Source organism: Podarcis cretensis (assembly GCF_951804945.1).
Source record: "Podarcis cretensis genome assembly, chromosome: 3".
Classification (NCBI taxonomy): Eukaryota; Metazoa; Chordata; class Lepidosauria; order Squamata; family Lacertidae; genus Podarcis; species Podarcis cretensis.
In genome coordinates this window covers 19,818,027-19,837,040 of record NC_137172.1, presented here as the reverse complement: position 1 = coordinate 19,837,040, position 19,014 = coordinate 19,818,027, and the positions used below count along the sequence as shown (strand labels likewise).

At 45.5% G+C, this 19,014-nt stretch overlaps 1 protein-coding gene across 1 annotated transcript in view; it reads right to left on the bottom strand.

Annotated features, from left to right (window-relative positions):
* LOC307211644 (cullin-9-like) overlaps positions 1 to 16,694 on the bottom strand; it is a 58,391-nt gene extending 41,697 nt beyond the window's left edge. The window contains exons 1-4 of the mRNA XM_079968369.1: positions 16,586 to 16,694; positions 9,117 to 9,725; positions 1,647 to 1,801; positions 771 to 1,301 (exon numbers count right to left, since the gene is read on the bottom strand). Of these exons, the coding sequence (XP_079824495.1) occupies positions 771 to 1,301; positions 1,647 to 1,801; positions 9,117 to 9,711 (1,281 nt within the window). The 5' untranslated portion in view covers positions 9,712 to 9,725; positions 16,586 to 16,694. The remainder of the gene's footprint in view (positions 1 to 770; positions 1,302 to 1,646; positions 1,802 to 9,116; positions 9,726 to 16,585) is intronic.
* Between the last annotated feature and the right edge of the window lie 2,320 nt (positions 16,695 to 19,014).

The window sequence follows — 19,014 nt, the reverse complement described above, 5'->3', positions numbered from 1 at the left end:
CCCCTGAAGCTCAGATGGCTAAATCCGAGAGGATGAAGCATACTGAAACTGGCTTCAAGAATATGATTTAGTATTTCAGTCTTGCAGGGTAAGTGGCTTCAACCCTACACTATGCGTATTCCAGCCATAAGCTGGAATTTAAACCAGAATACATTAACCAGACAAGAAATCATTCCTAAAGGCCATCTGAGGACATAGGCTAGACTGAACAAACAATGAGGATAATAAGAAGCTATACTACTGAAATCAGGGAAAGGATGAACAATATTTAACTATAACTTCAGAGCTAGATAGCCAGGCACATGAAAAGGGTAATTTGGCCAGACACACAAACAATAAAATACAATCAGACTTGTACAAACCGGCAAAAATTGGATACAGAATAAGCATTCAAACAAACAGCAGATAGCAAGCAGAGCAACAAACTCCATGAATCAACATTATAACTTTAATAAAGGGAAGGGCATATTTCACATAGGTAGGGGGCTGCAAAACAGTTGGCCTGAAGTTTCTGACCTGCAGTCATCCTGCCATGAAGAGAAAATGAACATAAAACAAATCAAAAATCTCCCTTCTAAGGTAATACATCCCCCCCAATTCCATGATTAAACCAATGAAAGATGCAGCAGTTCTAAATGCCACTTAACCATTCCACCAAAAGGAACAACCCCTAAATCCTGGGAGGAACAACACTGCAAGTTCCACCCCTCCATCCCCCAATTCTTTCCCCAGCTCTGCTCCTTCCTTCCTTCTTTCTCCAAACCACATACCTGTACAGGGGGCATCCCACTATTGCTTTGGCGAAATTCGCCCTCGTCTCCGATATTGATCTCCTCGTAGTCTTCCAGCATGCGCACGGTCATCCCCGGCTTCAGGTTCTCCTGCACATACTCTACATAGCTGCTACGGTTGGAGAAATCTGACAAAGTCAAAAATCCCTGCCCTTGCTTTTTCCGTGGCGACGGCTTTGGGGTGACCAGAGGGACCTGGACAGCAGTACAAGTGGAACCCTTGGGCTGGAAGATGGAGCGGACGACTCGAGGCTGCGTCTCCCTGAGGGAAAGCTCCCTTTCCTGGCTGCGGTCCCACCCCATGACCCGCACCAGCTCCGAAATGAGGTTCGCCATGGCCATGCTGAAGTCAAACTCCCGTTGCACCCGACTCTTTTCCCCAAAGTTTGCGCTGGGGGCTGCGCAGTCTTGGCGTTCCCCTCCCAGTTCTGTGGTGCTGTTCAGCTTGTCCATGAGGGAGGTGACGCACAAGTAGCGCTTCACCAGAGAAAACAGCAGCTTCCCTGGAATCTGAAAGAGATGCAATGTATCAGGCCAACAGCTAGAAAATTATGCTCTCCTCTAGCTCGCTGTTGAGCTAGACCCTAAATCATCCTGTATTATATCTCCATTTCCAATTAATTTTCTGCCCCTGTGAGTTCTGGCTTTCTCCAAACCCAATGCCCTCCACCTCCACACTAGGCAAGTCCCTGGATTATCCCAGCCAACTAATATCCTTGATCTCGGTCTTTGGGTCCTGCCACTCTTATCTCATCTGCTTCTCAGACATGCACTCGAATCCTTGCATTCTCAACCATCTGTCTTCACAAGGGAACCCTTCCTGACCATATCAGAATCAGTCAGATCAGCAGGTACCTGAGGGAGATGGATGCCTTCAAAGGACATGCAGTGCTCTTCGGAGGATGTCGTCTCTGCAAACAGCTCCAAGAGAGTATAGCGGCTGTCAAAATCCATATGCTGCTCAATGCCATCCTGCTGGCTCAGGGACAAGAGAACATACGCTCGGCTTCCTGAAACCAAAACAGACATAGTGCTGCGCCTCATATTCTGCCAGTGAGAGGAGATCTTCGCAAAACAGTGGTGCTTCTCCAGCATTATACCATCTGTTCTGGATTATCACATTTAATGCAGCTCCAAGATGTACATTAGAAATGTATCTTGACACACAGGTAAGTCACACACACAGGTAACAAATGCATGAATGTGGTAGGTGAAAAGGCTTTTCAAGGCAGACAAGTTCTACTTTAGCAGAATGAGCATTTTTCCATTAGATGCACCAGTTCAAGACAGCTGGCATTCCCAGTCCCTCTCAAAATCGCAAAATGTAAAAACAAAACATGGTTAAGACTACTGCCTCTCTTCTGGTACAGTTCCCATCATTCCTGGCCGCTGGTCCTGCTAGCTAGGGATCATGGGAGTTGTAGGCCAAAAACATCTGGAGGCCCAAGGTTGAGGAAGCCTGCACTACAGTACTCTCATGTCTTCAACCTTTATTTTCATCACCATGAGAACCTAAACTTAGTTTTCCCCTACAAATTAAAGTTGGAATAGTAAGAGGGAGCCAGCTGATCACTTCGGATAGCCACACTAATTCCTCCCACCCTTATCCCATAGGCTTCAATGAAAGTTAATGCTAATGTTCTCAGTCTTAACCAGAACCTGAATACAGAATTTGAAGATGGTTATACATTCTGGTTAGGGACGCGGGTGGCGCTGTGGGTAAAAGCCTCAGCGCCTAGGGCTTGCCGATCGAAAGGTCGGCGGTTCGAATCCCCGCGGCGAGGTGCGCTCCCGCTGCTCGGTCCCAGCGCCTGCCAACCTAGCAGTTCGAAAGCACCCCCGGGTGCAAGTAGATAAATAGGGACCACTTGCTGGTGGGAAGGTAAACGGCGTTTCCGTGTGCTGCGCTGGCTCGCCAGATGCAGCTTTGTCACGCTGGCCATGTGACCCGGAAGTGTCTCCGGACAGCGCTGGCCCCCGGCCTCTTGAGTGAGATGGGCACACAACCCCAGAGTCTGTCAAGACTGGCCCGTACGGGCAGGGGTACCTTTACCTTTTTATACATTCTGGTTAGCACTGGCTATTATTAGGGAGAAAAGGAAAAGAGCTTGGGAATGTACATTAGAGAAATGATTATCCTGTTTCCCACTGGAAGTTTTACAGTAAGCTCCTAAAGCCAAAATTGCGTATAGTCAGAACACATTGGGTGCAATGGCGGATAGGATTGCCAAAGTCCCTCCCCCCCGAACATCTGTCCCCACCCTTTTTTTTACCCCTGGGAAGGTAAACTGTGTTTCCGTGCGCTGCTCTGGTTCGCCAGAAGCGGCTTAGTCATGCTGGCCACATGACCCGGAAGCTGTACGCCGGCTCCCTCGGCCAATAAAGCGAGATTAGCGCCGCAACCCCAGAGTGGTCCGCGACTGGACCTAACGGTCGGGGTCCCTTTACCTTTACACATCAGTGACAAGTAACTACCACCAATTTGATCTAGACTCACTCAACCTTTGCTTATTAACGATATGAAAAGAAGCCAGAACATTCTTCCTCCTCCTTTTCCCACTCTGATCCTATATTTTTCACTACAAATTCAGCTCTTGCCTAGACTCTTGTCTTTGGAGATGACAACAAAATTGAGAATTAGTGGAAACTCTGACAGTTCAAAAGTCCAAGGTATGATAACTAAGAAGCATAGGACATTTTAGGAAGTTCAGTCACACAGTTTCTGAAGACAGCATGTCCTCAGAGATTAAGGGGAAATGTTTATGGTTAAGAAAGTGGGGGGGGGGGGGTCTGAAGAACAAGAACAATAAGCTCCATCTGATGCAATGTCTCATTTTATACCGAGAATGTTTTTCAAAATTGTACAATACAAAATGCAGACAACATAAAACACAGCTTAAGGGCTTTTCTTTACATTATCTTCCTAAGAATCCAGAAAGGACCTCAGTTGCTCTCAAATATAATGGGCACTATTTCTTGGCTATTTGCTTTGGTTTTGTCTAGTATGCAGTTTGTCTGGTATGGCAGGTTTACCACAATACATATCTATCAGAATGAGTTTGTGTGATGAGGTGGCAGGAATAAGAAACTGTCTCCAAAATGTTTGCCATACAAGGATGAAAGCCAGGAGGTTATTTTAAAGAGAGAGACAGAGGAAGTCGGGAAATGCTCTGAGTGGTACTTAAATATGTAGCCGGATTGTGAGAAGCTGAACACGTAGGAGCAGAAGCAAAGATCAAAAAGGCCTGTGCAGTTTAAGGAATTGTATTCTTGGGTTTTTGTTACACACTCGGGGCAGGCATTAGTCAGTGGTAGGAGTGAGCATTCAGGTTACATGATGGCACCTGGTAAGTTATTACTGGGTAAAGTAACATTTGGTTTTCATCTAGCTTTGTAGGCAGTGTAAGTCATTTCCAACTAATATAGAAAATTTAGAAATATTGGCTTTAGCATTCTTTCAACCACTCTTGTTTAAGGTTCTTACCATAAATAGCCCTGCCCACTTCCTAATCTTTGTATTTTAAAAAGTTTACACTAAGCAGCTGTGAGATTCTGGCTTAATGAATCATGAGTTTAAGTACAAGATTAATCTCTGTGTAGGAAAAACATGCATTCTGGAACATTATGAAGGGCAGTGCTAATGTCTTTTCCACCAAAGGATCACAGATTAAGCAGCTGATATCCTATCAGTAAAACCATAATTTCCAAGAACTGCCCCACATTACATTTTTCAGTGCAAATTTAAATCTCAGTACATAGGAAAAGGCATCGTAGTAAGTGGGTGTCAAGAGTTTTAGAACGGAGTTCTGTTCTCTAACGGCAAGTTGGTCATCTCTCTGTGCCTCCATTTCTTCCTGTTGTTAAAAAAGATTATACTTGCCAATACAACAGAGATGTATAATCAAAAACAACCATTCTTGCTAATGGTCTGCCAGAATTTAGTTTCTCCCTTCTTTTCACTACACAGGAAAGGATGAATTGGAAAATGAGCATGTTTTGAATTTCTTTTACTCTCTCTCTTAATTTCTCAAGCCAACAAATATTCAATGGAAGTTTAAGATTTGGAGTGGTAGGACTCACTGTCTCCAGGTTTCTGAAATAGCTGAAAAGCAAATTCAGGCAAAGCTTGTAATGTGAACTGAGCATAAGAGAACAACTCCAAAAACGGATGACTAATTGTCAATGCCTGTTCCTGAGAAGCATGAAAGAAACGAAACATTCACAAAGGCTCTAAATAAATAATTATCACAATTTGTGTCATAAGGGAGGCAGGAAAACCCTAAAACCAATTTAGTTATTACCGTATTTTTCGCACCATAGGGCGCACCGGACCATAGGGCGCACCCAGTTTTTAGGGGGGGGGGATCAAGGAAAAAAATATTCCCCCCCCAGCCCCAAAGAGCAGTGTACAGGCTGCACACAACCTCTCTCTGCCAGAGGGGTTGCGCACAGCGATGGAAGAAGGCAAGGCAGCGAGCGGGATGGATCCTGCTCACTGCTTTGGCTTCCCCTTTAGCCCCGTGCAGCCTCTCCCTCCCGGGAGAGGCTGCGTGGGGCTAAAGAATCCATAGCTCCGTGCAGCCTTTCCTTGCGGAGGGGTTGCGCGCAGCTATGGAGCAAGCCAAGGCAGGGGGCGGGATGGATCCCGCTCGCTGCTTTGGCTTCCCCTTTAGCCCCGTGCAGCCTCTCCTGGGAGGGAGAGGCTGCGTGGGGCTAAAGAATCCATAGCTCCGTGCAGCCTCTCCTTGCGGAGGGGTTGCGTGCAGCTATGGAAGAAGGCAAGGCAGCGAGCGGGATGGATCCTGCTCGCTGCTTTGGCTTCCCCTTTAGCCCCATGCAGCCTCTCCCTCCCGGGAGTGGCTGCGTGGGGCTAAAGAATCCATAGCTCCATGCAGCCTCTCCTTGCGGAGGGGTTGCGGGCAGTTATGGAGCAAGCCAAGGCAGGGGGCGGGATGGATCCCGCTCGCTGCTCTGGTTTCCTCTTTAGCCCCATGCAGCCTCTCCTTGCCGGGAGACGCTGCGCAGGGCTAAAGAATCCATAGCTCCGTGCAGCCTCTCTTTGCAGAGGGGTTGCGTGCAGCTATGGAAGAAGGCAAGGCAGCGAGCGGGATGGATCCTGCTTGCTGCTTTGGCTTCCCCTTTAGCCCCGTGCAGCCTCTCCCTCCCGGGAGAGGCTGCGTGGGGCTAAAGAATCCATAGCTCCGTGCAGCCTCTCCTTGCGGAGGGGTTGCGCGCAGCTATGGAAGAAGGCAAGGCAGGGAGCGGGATGGATCCTGCTTGCTGCTTTGGCTTCCCCTTTAGCCCCGTGCAGCCTCTCCTGGGAGGGAGGCGCTGCGCAGGGCTAAAGAAGCCATAGCCCGTGCAGCCTCTCCCTGCTGGAGGGGTTGCGCGCGGCTATGGCAGAAGCCTGCATTCGCTCCATAGGACGCACACACATTTCCCCTCAATTTTTGGAGGGGAAAAACTGCGTCCAATAGAGCGAAAAATACGGTACATACAACGTCAGCTTTATCCTGAAACACTACTACTTACTTTGCCGGTTTGATAAGAAAGCTGCCAAGTTTATCTCTAGTCCTTCTAACTTAATTACCGAAACACACTAGGAATCACAGCCAAACTTTGCAAGTCTAGATAGAGCCACATCATGTAGCAGCACCAACTCAATTGCAGATAGAGCCAGGTTGCTGTGTTCAGAAAGTTTAAACTGGTGTAATCCATGCCTATTTAACATTTACATGGGGCAGAGGATACATGATTAGCATGCACAAGGTACCAGGCACACACTCTGATGACTCAAGAAGCAAAACTGCATTAAGACCTCTGCTTGAGGCTCTAGGCAGCAGCTAGTTGACTCCACTGAAAACTGAAGTTGTTATTTTTCTAATGCCACACAGCAAGACCAAGGCTGAGGTGGAATTTTAACTCCAATCTCCCGGGTCAAAGTCTAACTCTCTATTCACCTGGTTTGTTAATCAACGAAACAAGAGGAAGGCCTGTATTTTAATGTTATTTCTGTATTTTAATGTTATCTTTAGAGAAGACTGCCATTTTGTCCTTGTTCTCAATTACTGTCCTAGTGGGTTTTTCAATGTCTCATTGCTCCAGTTAATTGATACAAACAGGACTATTTAACGCAATGCAGCGTGGTTGCTCAGTTTGGCTATGCTTTGAAGTCCCAAAGTCAGGACTTCAGAGCACCTTGCACGGAGCTTTTTGCCTTTGTTTTCAGAGCAGTTTTAATGCAAACTGGACCAGGAAGGGGTTTTGCATTGAAAACCCCTCTGAAACAAGAGAGCTGCATTGATACAGCTGCTATAAAAAAGTTTTACTGTTGTTGTTTTTTCAATTTTCCAGCTCCTTGGTTGCCTGCGACCTGCTTTGAAGTCCCAGCTTTGGAGCTCGACAGCACCAAATCAGCTGATGTCACTGTGGTGTCAGGAGACTGACAGGTGGGTAGGCCCATCCACTTGTTAAATTTAGCACATAAGGTCAATCCCAATGTGGATCTGGCCCATGGAGGCAAAAAGATTCCTCATTCCTGCTGCGTAATATGCTTACTATCCATCATTAAGATCAGGATACTTTATAAAGATTTTAATTACTTTATAACTATAAAAATCCACATCATAGAATTGTAGAGTTGGGAGGTAACCAACCCCTTGCAATGGAGGAATCACAGCTAATGAATCCCTGACAAATGACCACGAAAATGAGGTTGTTGTTTTTTAAAAAAAAAAATAATCCCCACATCCTGAGGCTGAGACCCAGCATCCGAAAGCGTTTCCTGGTCTAAATGCTGCATAGGGTGATTTTTTAAATGTTTGCACATGAACCTGAACTGTCTCCCAAAGAAGACACCGAAGTTTTGTTTGCCTGAGGTGAGACCAAACTTCAGTCCAATGAGCTGAATTAAAAATAAATATTAAAAGGTAAAGGTACCCCTGCCCGTACGGGCCAGTCTTGACAGACTCTGGGGTTGTGCGCCCATCTCACTTAAGAGGCCAGGGGCCAGCGCTGTCCGGAGACACTTCCGGGTCACGTGGCCAGCGTGACATCGCTGCTCTGGCGAGCCAGAGCCGCACACGGAAACGCCGTTTACCTTCCCGCTGGTAAGTGGTCCCTATTTATCTACTTGCACCCGGAGGTGCTTTCGAACTGCTAGGTTGGCAGGCGCTGGGACTGAGAATATCCATTAAAATGATGCTTTGACTTCATGGGTAGGAGGAATATCCCCAGGCCTCACAATGAATGATGTATCCAAAGCTGCCATTCCACACTTAAGACTTCCACCTGTACAATGGAATTTCCCCTTCTCTCCTCTGCAGCCCACCCCATGCCCCCTCCTCATGTGGATTTTGAGGGCATGGGGAGAGCAGAGGAAAGGGAAGACCTGTTGTGTGAGTGGACCTCCATTTAAACAGCTAATGGATACAGTCCCATCTAGTCTAGTAAGAAATATTACAGCAGCAGGGGAACTACAGACTGAATACTTAAAACATCAAGGTTAAAAGTATCCTAGAAATAATTAAAAATCGATAGCCAAGGTCTCAAGGCAAGCTATATCCCTTTTCCTTTCCTCTAAAGAACCCCAAGGAAAAAGATAAACCATGCTTAGTGTGAAAATGTGACAGATGAACATTGCTGCAGCATACCTCTGAGGAAAGACTCGGGGAAAACCTATTTGTCTAAATTCAAGAAATACAGGATAACCCTATTAAAACCCACAGAGAAAAGTCTGAGAGGTCTGACTAAACGTAGTTCCAGCAAGGGATCTGTAATTATTCATTTAGCCCTGGAATCATCCTCAAATATAAAATGAAAGTTTCTTTAGACGTTCTTAAGATCTTGGTTCTCCCAAGACAACTAGAAAACCACACTTTATCTGTCTTGCAATCTAACACCATGAGGAACACAGAAAGCTTTAGCAATTTAAAATGCTACATAAAAGAACAGTGATTGCAGTGTCTCTGGAGCAGGTTCAGACTCACCAAACTTTGACTGTGTTTGGAATCAAAACTCTACTTAGCCCTAATGAACAAGACAACCACATTTTCAGATGCAAGACTGCTTCCTCTTATCTGAATAACAATACCACCATCAAATGCAACAGGCAGAAGCCTTGAGCAGATTCAGCCACCCAATCCCAACAGGTACTCCATCCATATGAATCATTATCACTTTCCAGTTTCTCAAAGCATTCTAGGGACTATCAAAAGAGAATTCCTGCATCACAGGGGGCTGGACTAGATGTCCCTTGGGGTCCCTTCCAACTCTAAAATTCTAAGCCTGGAGGTCACTCTAGGATTTCAGACCAGAAAATCTCACCTGCATCATGGGAAGCCAGGGCCCTCAGCATCTTCCCAGCACTTCGGCGAATCTGCTTCTCCTCATTACACAGCATCTTCATCAGCAGATCCAGAGCACCTGTCTCTTTGAAGACACCCGTCAACGAGCCAATACTGGCATAGGCACTGAGCACATGGATGGTGTTCAGGATGGAGGACTCTGGGCCTGTAGTCCTGGCCATTTGCCGAGCAGCCCGCTGCACCAGGTTCCTGACATCAGCCTTCATCTCAAGCAGCGAGGCCTCATCCAGAGTGACGTCAGATGGAAATGTGCTAGGTGCTTTTTCCTCCTTTACCCGCTGCCCCTCAGGTTTCCTCTTGCCCAGCAGTGTGGGGCAGTTGGCATAAACCTCCTCTGCCGACATCCACATCAGAATATTCTCCGTTTTGCTCTCAGAGGAAGCAGCATTGGCGCTGTTCCCTAGGTTGTCATCCAAGCTAAGGATGCTCCAGCGAATCAAGTATTCGGTGTGGCCATCGTGGCCACGGCGCTGCCGGATTAGCTCCTCAGGATAGGCCTGCAGTTTGGGCCCAAGATGCACCAGCAGATTTCCATTTCTCCTCTCGCCCACCATGATGGAAGATATATCTGTGAACAGCGAAGGGAAGAGGTTAGGCTCCCGAGAGATATCCAGGCTAGGTGCCCCATGGTGCCATAACTAGAAGCACCAAATTGTTTTAAGTAAAAAAGTTGGTCTGGTGCATAATGCATAACATCAACTATGACTCCTTGTTCCTGTGGGGACCCCGTCATACACTCCATTTCCCAGACAGACTTCTCAGTGTCATTGACTTCTCGCTTATAAGTGTGTGACACTTAATGCACATTTAGAAACATTTTGCTCTAAGCCAAAGGTTCCTATCCTTGTTCACTGAAAAGCTGGCATGACCCTGAAGGACTCCTGATGTATCATGCATTATTACATTGCAAGCATGCAGGCAGGGAACATGGTTTCCATACAGTGTTCAAAACTAGCCAGGTGCCAGGTGTGTTTTGTGACTGGTGCAGGTCCAATTGTGACCACATGGAGATTTCTGGGTGCTAGGTTGGCGACTGGGAAAAGCAAAATGTCACTTAGAGAAGGACCTGAACTATTTTCCTTGAAGCTTGAATTATTGATTGTCATATCAGATGTTGTAATGTGTTGTAAACCACTTTGAGATTTGTTCTCTTCTAATAGGAGGGAAGGGGACGCAGGTGGTGCTGTGGGTAAAAGCCTCAGCGCCTAGGGCTTGCCGATCGAAAGGTCGGCGGTTCGAATCCCTGCGGCGGGGTGCGCTCCCGTCGTTCGGTCCCAGCGCCTGCCAACCTAGCAGTTCGAAAGCACCCCTGGGTGCAAGTAGATAAATAGGGACCGCTTACTAGCGGGAAGGTAAACGGCGTTTCCGTGTGCGGCTCTGGCTCTGGCTCTGGCCAGAGCAGCGATGTCACGCTGGCCACGTGACCCGGAAGTGTCTCCAGACAGCGCTGGCCCCCGGCCTCTTGAGTGAGATGGGCGCACCAACCCCAGAGTCTGGCAAGACTGGCCCGTACGGGCAGGGGTACCTTTACCTTTTAATAGGAGGGAACTATATGCTGTGAATCAGGCAGCCAAGGACTATAGACGCTTCTCTTTTATTAAGAGCCTCCGCTGCTAGAATTAATAAGAAAACACTCTTCTCCACAATAAAACACATTTGCTAATAAACATGGGCCAAATAAAATTCAGTGAGAGTTGCTGTGGTTTTTGAAGTAAAACCAGGAAACTCATTTATAGAAACAAAAGATGAGCAGATGTCAGATCTAAAAAGAGGAGATCTGAGCAATCTTCACACTAAGAAAATATTCTCTCCAGTCCAGGAAAAACAGCATCCCGGTTCTTTATTTGACAGGATCAAGGTGAACTATTTATTTATTTATTAAATTTGCTTGCTGCCCACCTAAAGATCACAGGGTGGCTGGTTCACAACATAAAATCATGCACAAGACTTTATTTCTTAAAATTTATATGCTGCTTGACTTAAAGAAAACCTCAATGCAGTTTATAAAAAGATAAAACAATAAAACCGATTTCTGAAGAGCTTCATTCTCCTTGCCCAAACTCTTGTGACTCCCCTGCTCTCCCTCACCAAAACGCCCACCATGCAGCAATTAGAAACTTCCAATACTGGTTTATAGTTTCATCCAGAGGTGGGTCCTCTTCTGTATGTTGGCACACACTGCGATCTCTTCAGAAGAAATGGGAGGCAGCCCTCTCTGAAATTCCATCTTATACTTTCGTTGGGCAGAGCAAAAGGAAAAGCACAAACAACTCTCCCACCAAAGTCACTTCTTTCTCACAGTTCAAATAAAACTGAGCAGAACTAGAGCTTTGCAAAGGTCAGAAAAAATGTGTGTGTTCCTTTTTCTAATCCTCTTAGATGGAGGAGGAGGAGAAAAATCATATCTACACTTCAGTGTTAAACAATCATTCCTTCTCCTAGGCAAACCATAGATGGGGGAGTTTTCTAGCAGAATTCTTAGTTCTCTCACAAACTACAATTTCCAGAGCTCATTGTGGGAAGTCATGACAATAGATCGCCTTCACTCATCCTTCCTGAAGCCCCACATTGCTAGCAGAGGCAGGACAAGAAAAAAGCATTATTACTTTTTACAGCATGTTCAAGTCATCTGTGATCTGCTACCCACTGATGGGAGACGGACAGTCTAGCTCCTACTGGTAAGAACAGAGATTTAGTCATGCATGCCTTACATGCTACTTCTCCTCCTTGTGAGCCATGCTTTGCAATCTGTCAACTGTTCTGCATACTCAAGTGCTGACAGCAATGGAAGAGAGACAGACTTTACACAGTGAAAAGAAATCAGCGGGCCTGCAACTAGGAACAAAAAGAGAAAGCAGCCGCACAGTTTAAAAGTAACTGTCTTCCAAGCACAATGACAACTTTCATTCTGGGCTACGCATTATTGCTACCAGCACCCCCAGCCCTGGATCCTCCAATATCCAACAACTAAAGAGCAAACCTGCCTCCTTCAATAATGCCTTCAATGATTCCACTTTCCATCATGCACTGCATATTTCCTTCTGGTGTTTGTATTTCTCTCTCTCTCTCTCACTTAACATGACCTTGCGGACGTCGTCCGACCAGTATTTTCTTACATCTGCTAAGCTAACACCAATTAATAATACTTCTGTGCTGGAGGCTTGGCAGACTTCTTGTCATCTGGAACAGCCTGGCTCCAAGACTGCGCTTCCATCACTCAGCATTCCACCCATGCCGCATCATCAGTGGGTTCCACTCAGTGCCAACCTCTTACTGAAACCAGCATGGAACTTATTCCTGGACTAAAAGTAATACTGTACCAAACGTCTTCTAGCCAAATTTAAACAACTGATCAGAATACATTGCTCTATGGGGCAACTCTGCTGGACTTTGTCAGGTTTGGAAAGGAGACCTTAGGATTCAAACTGACCAGCGCCAGCCCCCACTAAAAACAATCTCTGCCTGCCTTCAAGAGATGCCCCTTCACTGGCAATGGTCTTCAGCACAGCTCTCCAAGATAAACAAGACTTTATCCCCTTTATGATGGAAATGCTGTGGGAATTACAGTTCTTTCCTTTCTTGCATGGTGGCCTGAAATACAGTGCAAAAATTACAGGAAAATATTTTTTACACTCTCTCTCCCATCAAGGGGCAGGCATTGAAACCCAGCTCATCCTTAGCTGTGTTATCACTGGAAAGTGACACAAACCTAGTTTGTGGACCTAGTGGTGTTCTTGTTGACAGCAGTGCAACGGATGCACTCATTCCAAACAGAATTATTTTACTTCTGAATCTGATTGTTTGCTCAGACTCTATTTCCAAGCAAGTCTGCCAAGGCTCACATTTCAAAACATTTTTTTAAAATCCTCAATTTCACAGGACTGCAAATTAGCCTATCAACACATTTAAAGCAGCAGAACTTCCCTAAAGCCATGTGTCACAAGAACATTAGTTTTCTCCCATCAGCTTCAAGAAACCAGTAGGTACAACAAATCGCTTGCCTCAACCAAATCATCACACAATGAGAAACACTCACATGTGCTTTATGAGCCTGCCTCCTGTCATGTGAACTTTGGTGCTAAGGTTGTAAGATTAGACAGTTTCAAATGCAAAGGACAAGCTGGAAGCTGTGGCGCTAAGGTGACATATTTTGAAATATCCCTGCACTAACTGATAACATGACAAAAAAAAGAAACTGACTTTGAATATGAACTGGAAAGAAGAAGAAAAGCCCAATATTTGCTTCTAAGAGTTAATAAACCATGACTTTCTTACATTTCATTTTTTATTTCTTATTTTATTTAAACTAGATAAAGGGGGGAAATATTACATCTCTGCAATACAGACTATAAGACAAAGTCTCTCACCATAGAGGGGCTAGAAAACAATAAACATTCAAATGCGAAATTTATCAGTCCAATATGATAAACAATATGAATGTACTTACAGGGGTTTAAGAGGGGACATAATAACCAGATATAATACTAACCAAAACCTTTGGGAAAACCTCCGTGACAGTTGACAATGTTTCTAATTATTGTCATTTTATACATTTAAATATTTGGGTTTTTTAATGTGCTGGTTTTGAAACAAACCACACAGATAGGACGTATAGAAACTGAAGCAAATACCATGTAGCTAAAATCAGTGGGCAAGATCCTACTGTGTTCATCCACCAGCAAAATGGGCACCAATGGCAAAAACGACTCTCCCTCACCCCTTCACCTGCCCCTAAAATCTGCTCCCAAATGCTGAAGGACCCTCCCAAGAAGATTGGGGTGAGGGGAAGTATGTTCACAAGACTCTGGCTATTGTCCAATGACAATAGTTTAAATGGGAAGTACAATACTGCCATTTGATTGTTTGTGGAAGCGTTTGGCTTTGTCATTATAAAAAGATAGTATGTATTTTCAAATTTGGTAACATTTGAAATTATATTTCCTTCTTGTGAGGTGTAGAACATTTTTTAATTGTTTTATACCCCACCCAAGATAACATTTAAGACTTTTCCTCCCATGGATTAACCTATCTTTTTCTTAATCTTGATTTTCAATCTCCTGTAAATGATTCTAACCATAAAAATGAAGTATTCTGTTAGGAATCTGAGATAAGACACATATACAATGGAAGTGTGGATTTAGATCATGCTCACAGTAAAAGTCGCCAAATCTTTTACTGTTGCATAAGTAACAGACACAGCAAACAGTGATGGAGAAAGTTATACACAAAACAGGAAGTTTTAGCCTGCAGGTTTTTCAGCTACAGATACAGAACATCTCTGTTGCTCTAATTCCAAGGCTTCAACCGCAGTAGAATAGGGCCACACCTTATGCAGGGGTCATGTTCTGGGGATTGCTCCTAAAGCCAAAATCACATAGTCAAAACACACTGGGTTCATTGATGGGTGGGGCTGCCAAAGTCCTTTGTGCCCCCTTTCCGCCCTCTTGTAAATGCACACAAGTTAAATGTGTTTAAGTTGCGGGCTTACTGTACTAAGGCCAACTAAAACCAGCTGACATACATTAATCACCGTGATATAGCTACAGCTCAGAGCCATTACCACAGCAACTGGCTCATTTGGCCTTGCACCTGTGATAACCTCGCCCATCAGGTGATTTATAATCAAGCTATTCCAACATTTTCTTCTTTCCATTACTTTGTATCTTGCCGACATAGGCTTGCGCATCCATTTGCAATGTCCCATAAATGTTACAACGGAAGAAGTCTTTCCCTCTGCTTTTATTTCCGTTCAGACCATTACTTAATAATCAACTTTTAATCAAATAGATCAACTTAATCTTGGAGTAACAGTCTTTGAGAAAGTTCTAGCCAGCATGAACATGGAAAATTATTTTGCTTGTCTAGCACCAAGTGTATTTCAAATTAACACTGGAATCCTGAGGGATGAATTCTAGGTGCTACTTCATCAGATGTATGAGTCAGAACCTATTCTCTGGCATCTAAGGAATATACTCTTAGTAATACATCTGATGAAGCAGACTCTCGCCTATGAAAATTCATACAACAATGACCTGTTACTCCATAAAGTGCAGCGCTGGGAGAGATTCTGTTGCAGCACCGGTGCATCGGCTTAAATTGAGGCAATTTTAAAGCAGTAATGTAAATTGCTGTAAAAATACTGGTTTAAAGTTTCCCACTCAGCATTTCCTATCACAGTCCACACTGATAGCATGTTATGACATTTAAATCACATTCATGCACAATAAGCAAAGCCTTTATACTATCTAAAAACATTTTATCTGTCACACCGTACACATCAAAGGATACTAAGGCTATTTATCTGTGGACAAAACACCCCAAACTATCCAGCACATAATGGAAAGAAGAGATTCTCCATATGACGAAAAACCACACACCCATTTGGTCAAGAATAAGTCAGAAATGCTACTAATGAGCCACTCATTAACAAGAGCCATAATGCTTGCTCTCAGAAGTCAAGCACTTTCCTCCTTTTGTGCGGAAGAAGCCTCAAACTCATTTCAGGAGAGGTCCCCCGAACCAAGTTCTATGTGAGAAAAGTACAATTTGCTCACTGAAACGTCACTTCGACCCACATTTCCCATCCGTACAGGCCCTTGGGACTGGAAGTCGGAACATTTTAATTGCACTCGGATTTCTTCTTGGAGCAGCAGTTCGCGAGCCGGCGCGTGAGATACAGATGCGTGTGTGTGTGTGTGAAATACGTTATTGGGATCGGTTCCCTCCTACCTATACTTGGGGCGGTCCGATTTCAATCAATGCATCCGACGGAGGAGGGTCATCCTGTTGTTTCTCTCCCCCCCCCGGCCCCCTTTGATATAAGGTATAGTGGTACCTCAGGTTACGTACTTAATTCGTTCCGGAGGTCCATTCTTAACCTGAAACTGTTCTTCACCTGAAGCACCACTTTAGCTAATGGGGCCTCTCGCTGCCGCCACGCAATTTCTGTTCTCATCCTGAAGCAAAGTTCTTAACCTGAAGAACTATTTCTGGGTTAGCGGAGTCTGTAACCTGAAGTGTACGTAACCTGAGGTACCACTGTACAGGCTTTGTCGCCCGTTTAATCCACACGGCCGCTGGTCTCTCTTGAGCTTTCGGACACGCGCTTCCCTTTCGGCCGCCTCCATTCAGAGGAATCCCCGCGACACCCCCAGCGGCGGGCAAGTTCCCCTCACGAGTCCCTCGACTGAAGCCCCTGGGGGCAAGCCGGGCTCCCTCCCCACCAGGGAGAAGCGAAAGAGAAAGGAGCACAAAGGAGCGGAGCGGCGGGGTGAAGCTCCCCGCCCAGAAGGGCCGCGGGGCGACACAACGTGGTGCCGGGGAAGCGCCCCGGCTCGCCTGACGCTGAGGGCCCCTAAGCCGAGACCACCCCAGAAGGGGCCTGCTGAGGGGAATGAGCCCCGTCCGACGCCCAGGGAGCCCCGTTACCTGCCCAGCCAAGCACCCAGGGCGACGCCGCCGCCGCCGCTCCTGCTCCTCCTCCGCCGCCGCCGCCGCCTCCTCCTCGCCCGGCCACTCCAGCAGCTCCACAAGTTCCGGGTCACCAGGGCGCATGCGCCGGAAGTCGCGCGTGCGTAAGCGCTTTCCCTTCAGCTTTAACGCCGCCGCCGCTGCCGCCGCCGGCTCCTCTAGTCTACGGGGCCCTGCGAGGGACAGTTCGGACGCCGCGAAGTCGCGCGCCGCTCTGTAGGTTTTGTCGCTATACGAGGTGTCGGGTGAATGGCAGCTGCAAGCAAAAAAGCGTTCTAAGTGTGTTTTTAAAGTGCAATGTACAACGTGACACTAGGTGGCGATGGCGAGCCTTATGGAAAATTTAATGTCTGTGTTTTTAAAAAACGCTTTAATAATAAGAATTTTCAGAACTTTTAAAATATGCGTGTAGATTCCACCTGAGCAGTCACTGCTTAGCTGACGAGCCCGCCTGCAGCTGAGCCCATTCTCACTCCTTTAGTCATTTAGTCTAGCATTTGCACCTGCCGAATAACAAGCCCCATTGAGTACACCCGCACTTGCTGCTCAACAAACGTGCGTTGTTGTTGTTGCTGTTGCTGTTGTTGTTGTTGTTAAATGTGTTTAGTCTATTTATCTTTCGCAGGGCAGCCCAAAGGGGGAAAGAAAAGCCAAGGGGGGAAAGAAATACATTAAAAAATAAATTGGTCGGATGCCAATCCTGGATGGGTTGCACATCTCCTGAACATAGCTGTCAACTTTTCCTATTCGGAATAAGGGAATTTCCCTTTTAAAACGGGAAACGTTGACAGCTATGCTCCTGAAGGAGCAGATTCGCAGTCTGGAGGTGCTATTGGATCCAACTCTGCCTGGAGGCTCAGGCGGTCTCAGGAGCTACAAGTGTCTTTTATCAGCTGCGGATGGTTGACAGCTGCAGCCATTTCCAGACCAGGAAAGCCACAGCAGGTCATGCGTTTTACTTTTGTGTGTTTTTATTAAATTTCTATACCGCCCTTCATCTGTAAATCTCAGGGTGGCGCACAGCACAAAAATACAAGATTAAAAACACAAAATGTATGTAATAAATCCAAAGAGATTTTTCTGCCCTTAAGATACAGAGTCTCCCATTTTCATCTGCGTGCAACTCCTCAGCAAGCTGGGGGTCTGTGTTGACCCACCAGTGAGAGATCTTCCAAGCCCTTTTCTCCCTAGCTCTACATACACTGCTTGGATTTAATAATATAAAATGAAGCTACTGGATCAGCCCAATGGCCCATCTACAGTGGTACCTCGGGTTAAGTATTTAATTAGTTCCAGAGGTCCGTTCTTAACCTGAAACTGTTCTTAACCTGAAGCACCACTTTAGCTAATGGGGCCGCCTGCTGCTGCCGTGCCGCCGCAGCACGATTTCTGTTCTCATCCTGAAGCAAAGTTCTTAACCCGAGGTACTATTTCTGGGTTAGCGGAGTCTGTAACCTGAACCGTATGTAACCTGAAGCATATGTAACCCGAGGCACCACTGTAGTTTCAGCATCTTGTTCTCACAGTGGCTGACCCGATACCTGTGGGAAGCCTGCACAGCAGCACTCTGCCTACCTGTGGCTCCTAGCAACTGGTATTAGCTCTATATTGATTAGAATGGAAGTCACTATCAGATTCATGCAAGCTTTATTTGCTCAACTTTAAGTGCTTTCATTAGATTGTGTAGACCAACTTGGCCAGAACAAGGCTAAAGCGCAAACCCGGTTCTTCATTTAATTTTGTTGTGATTTCAAATGACATGAAGGATTGTGTATTTGCCACCTGCGCTAATCATTAGCGTCTTTATTCTAAGCATTCACAGAGTATCCTTCCTACAAGCAACGTTTTGAATATATAAGTACTGTACAGTGGTACCTCGGGTTACATACGCTTCAGGTTACAGACTCCGCTAACCCAGAAATAGTGCTTCAGGTTAAGAACTTTGCTTCAGGAAGCACCTGAAACCTGGAAACAAGCTTACATTACTCTGATTCCTAAACAGGGTCAAGATAGATCCAACGTTAAAAACTACAGACCCATCTCCCTACTTAATGTGGATTATAAAATTTTTGCAAATATACTGGCTAATAGGCTAAAAAAAGGTTTTATCTGAGTATATTCATAAAGACCAAGCAGGATTTCTGCCTGGAAGACATATGAAAGACAATATTAGAAATGTTGTGGATATTTTGGAAAAGTTAGAAGCAAGAAAGAGTTGTAAAGCAATGTTAATGTTTATCAATGCAGAGAAAGCCTTCGACAATGTTTCTTGGAGTTTTATGTTACATATCTTAGAGAGTATGGGGATAGGTCATGATTTTATAAATGGTATTAAAGCGATCTATCAAGAACAAAAAGCTAAAATTATTGTAATTAATGTAGTTTCA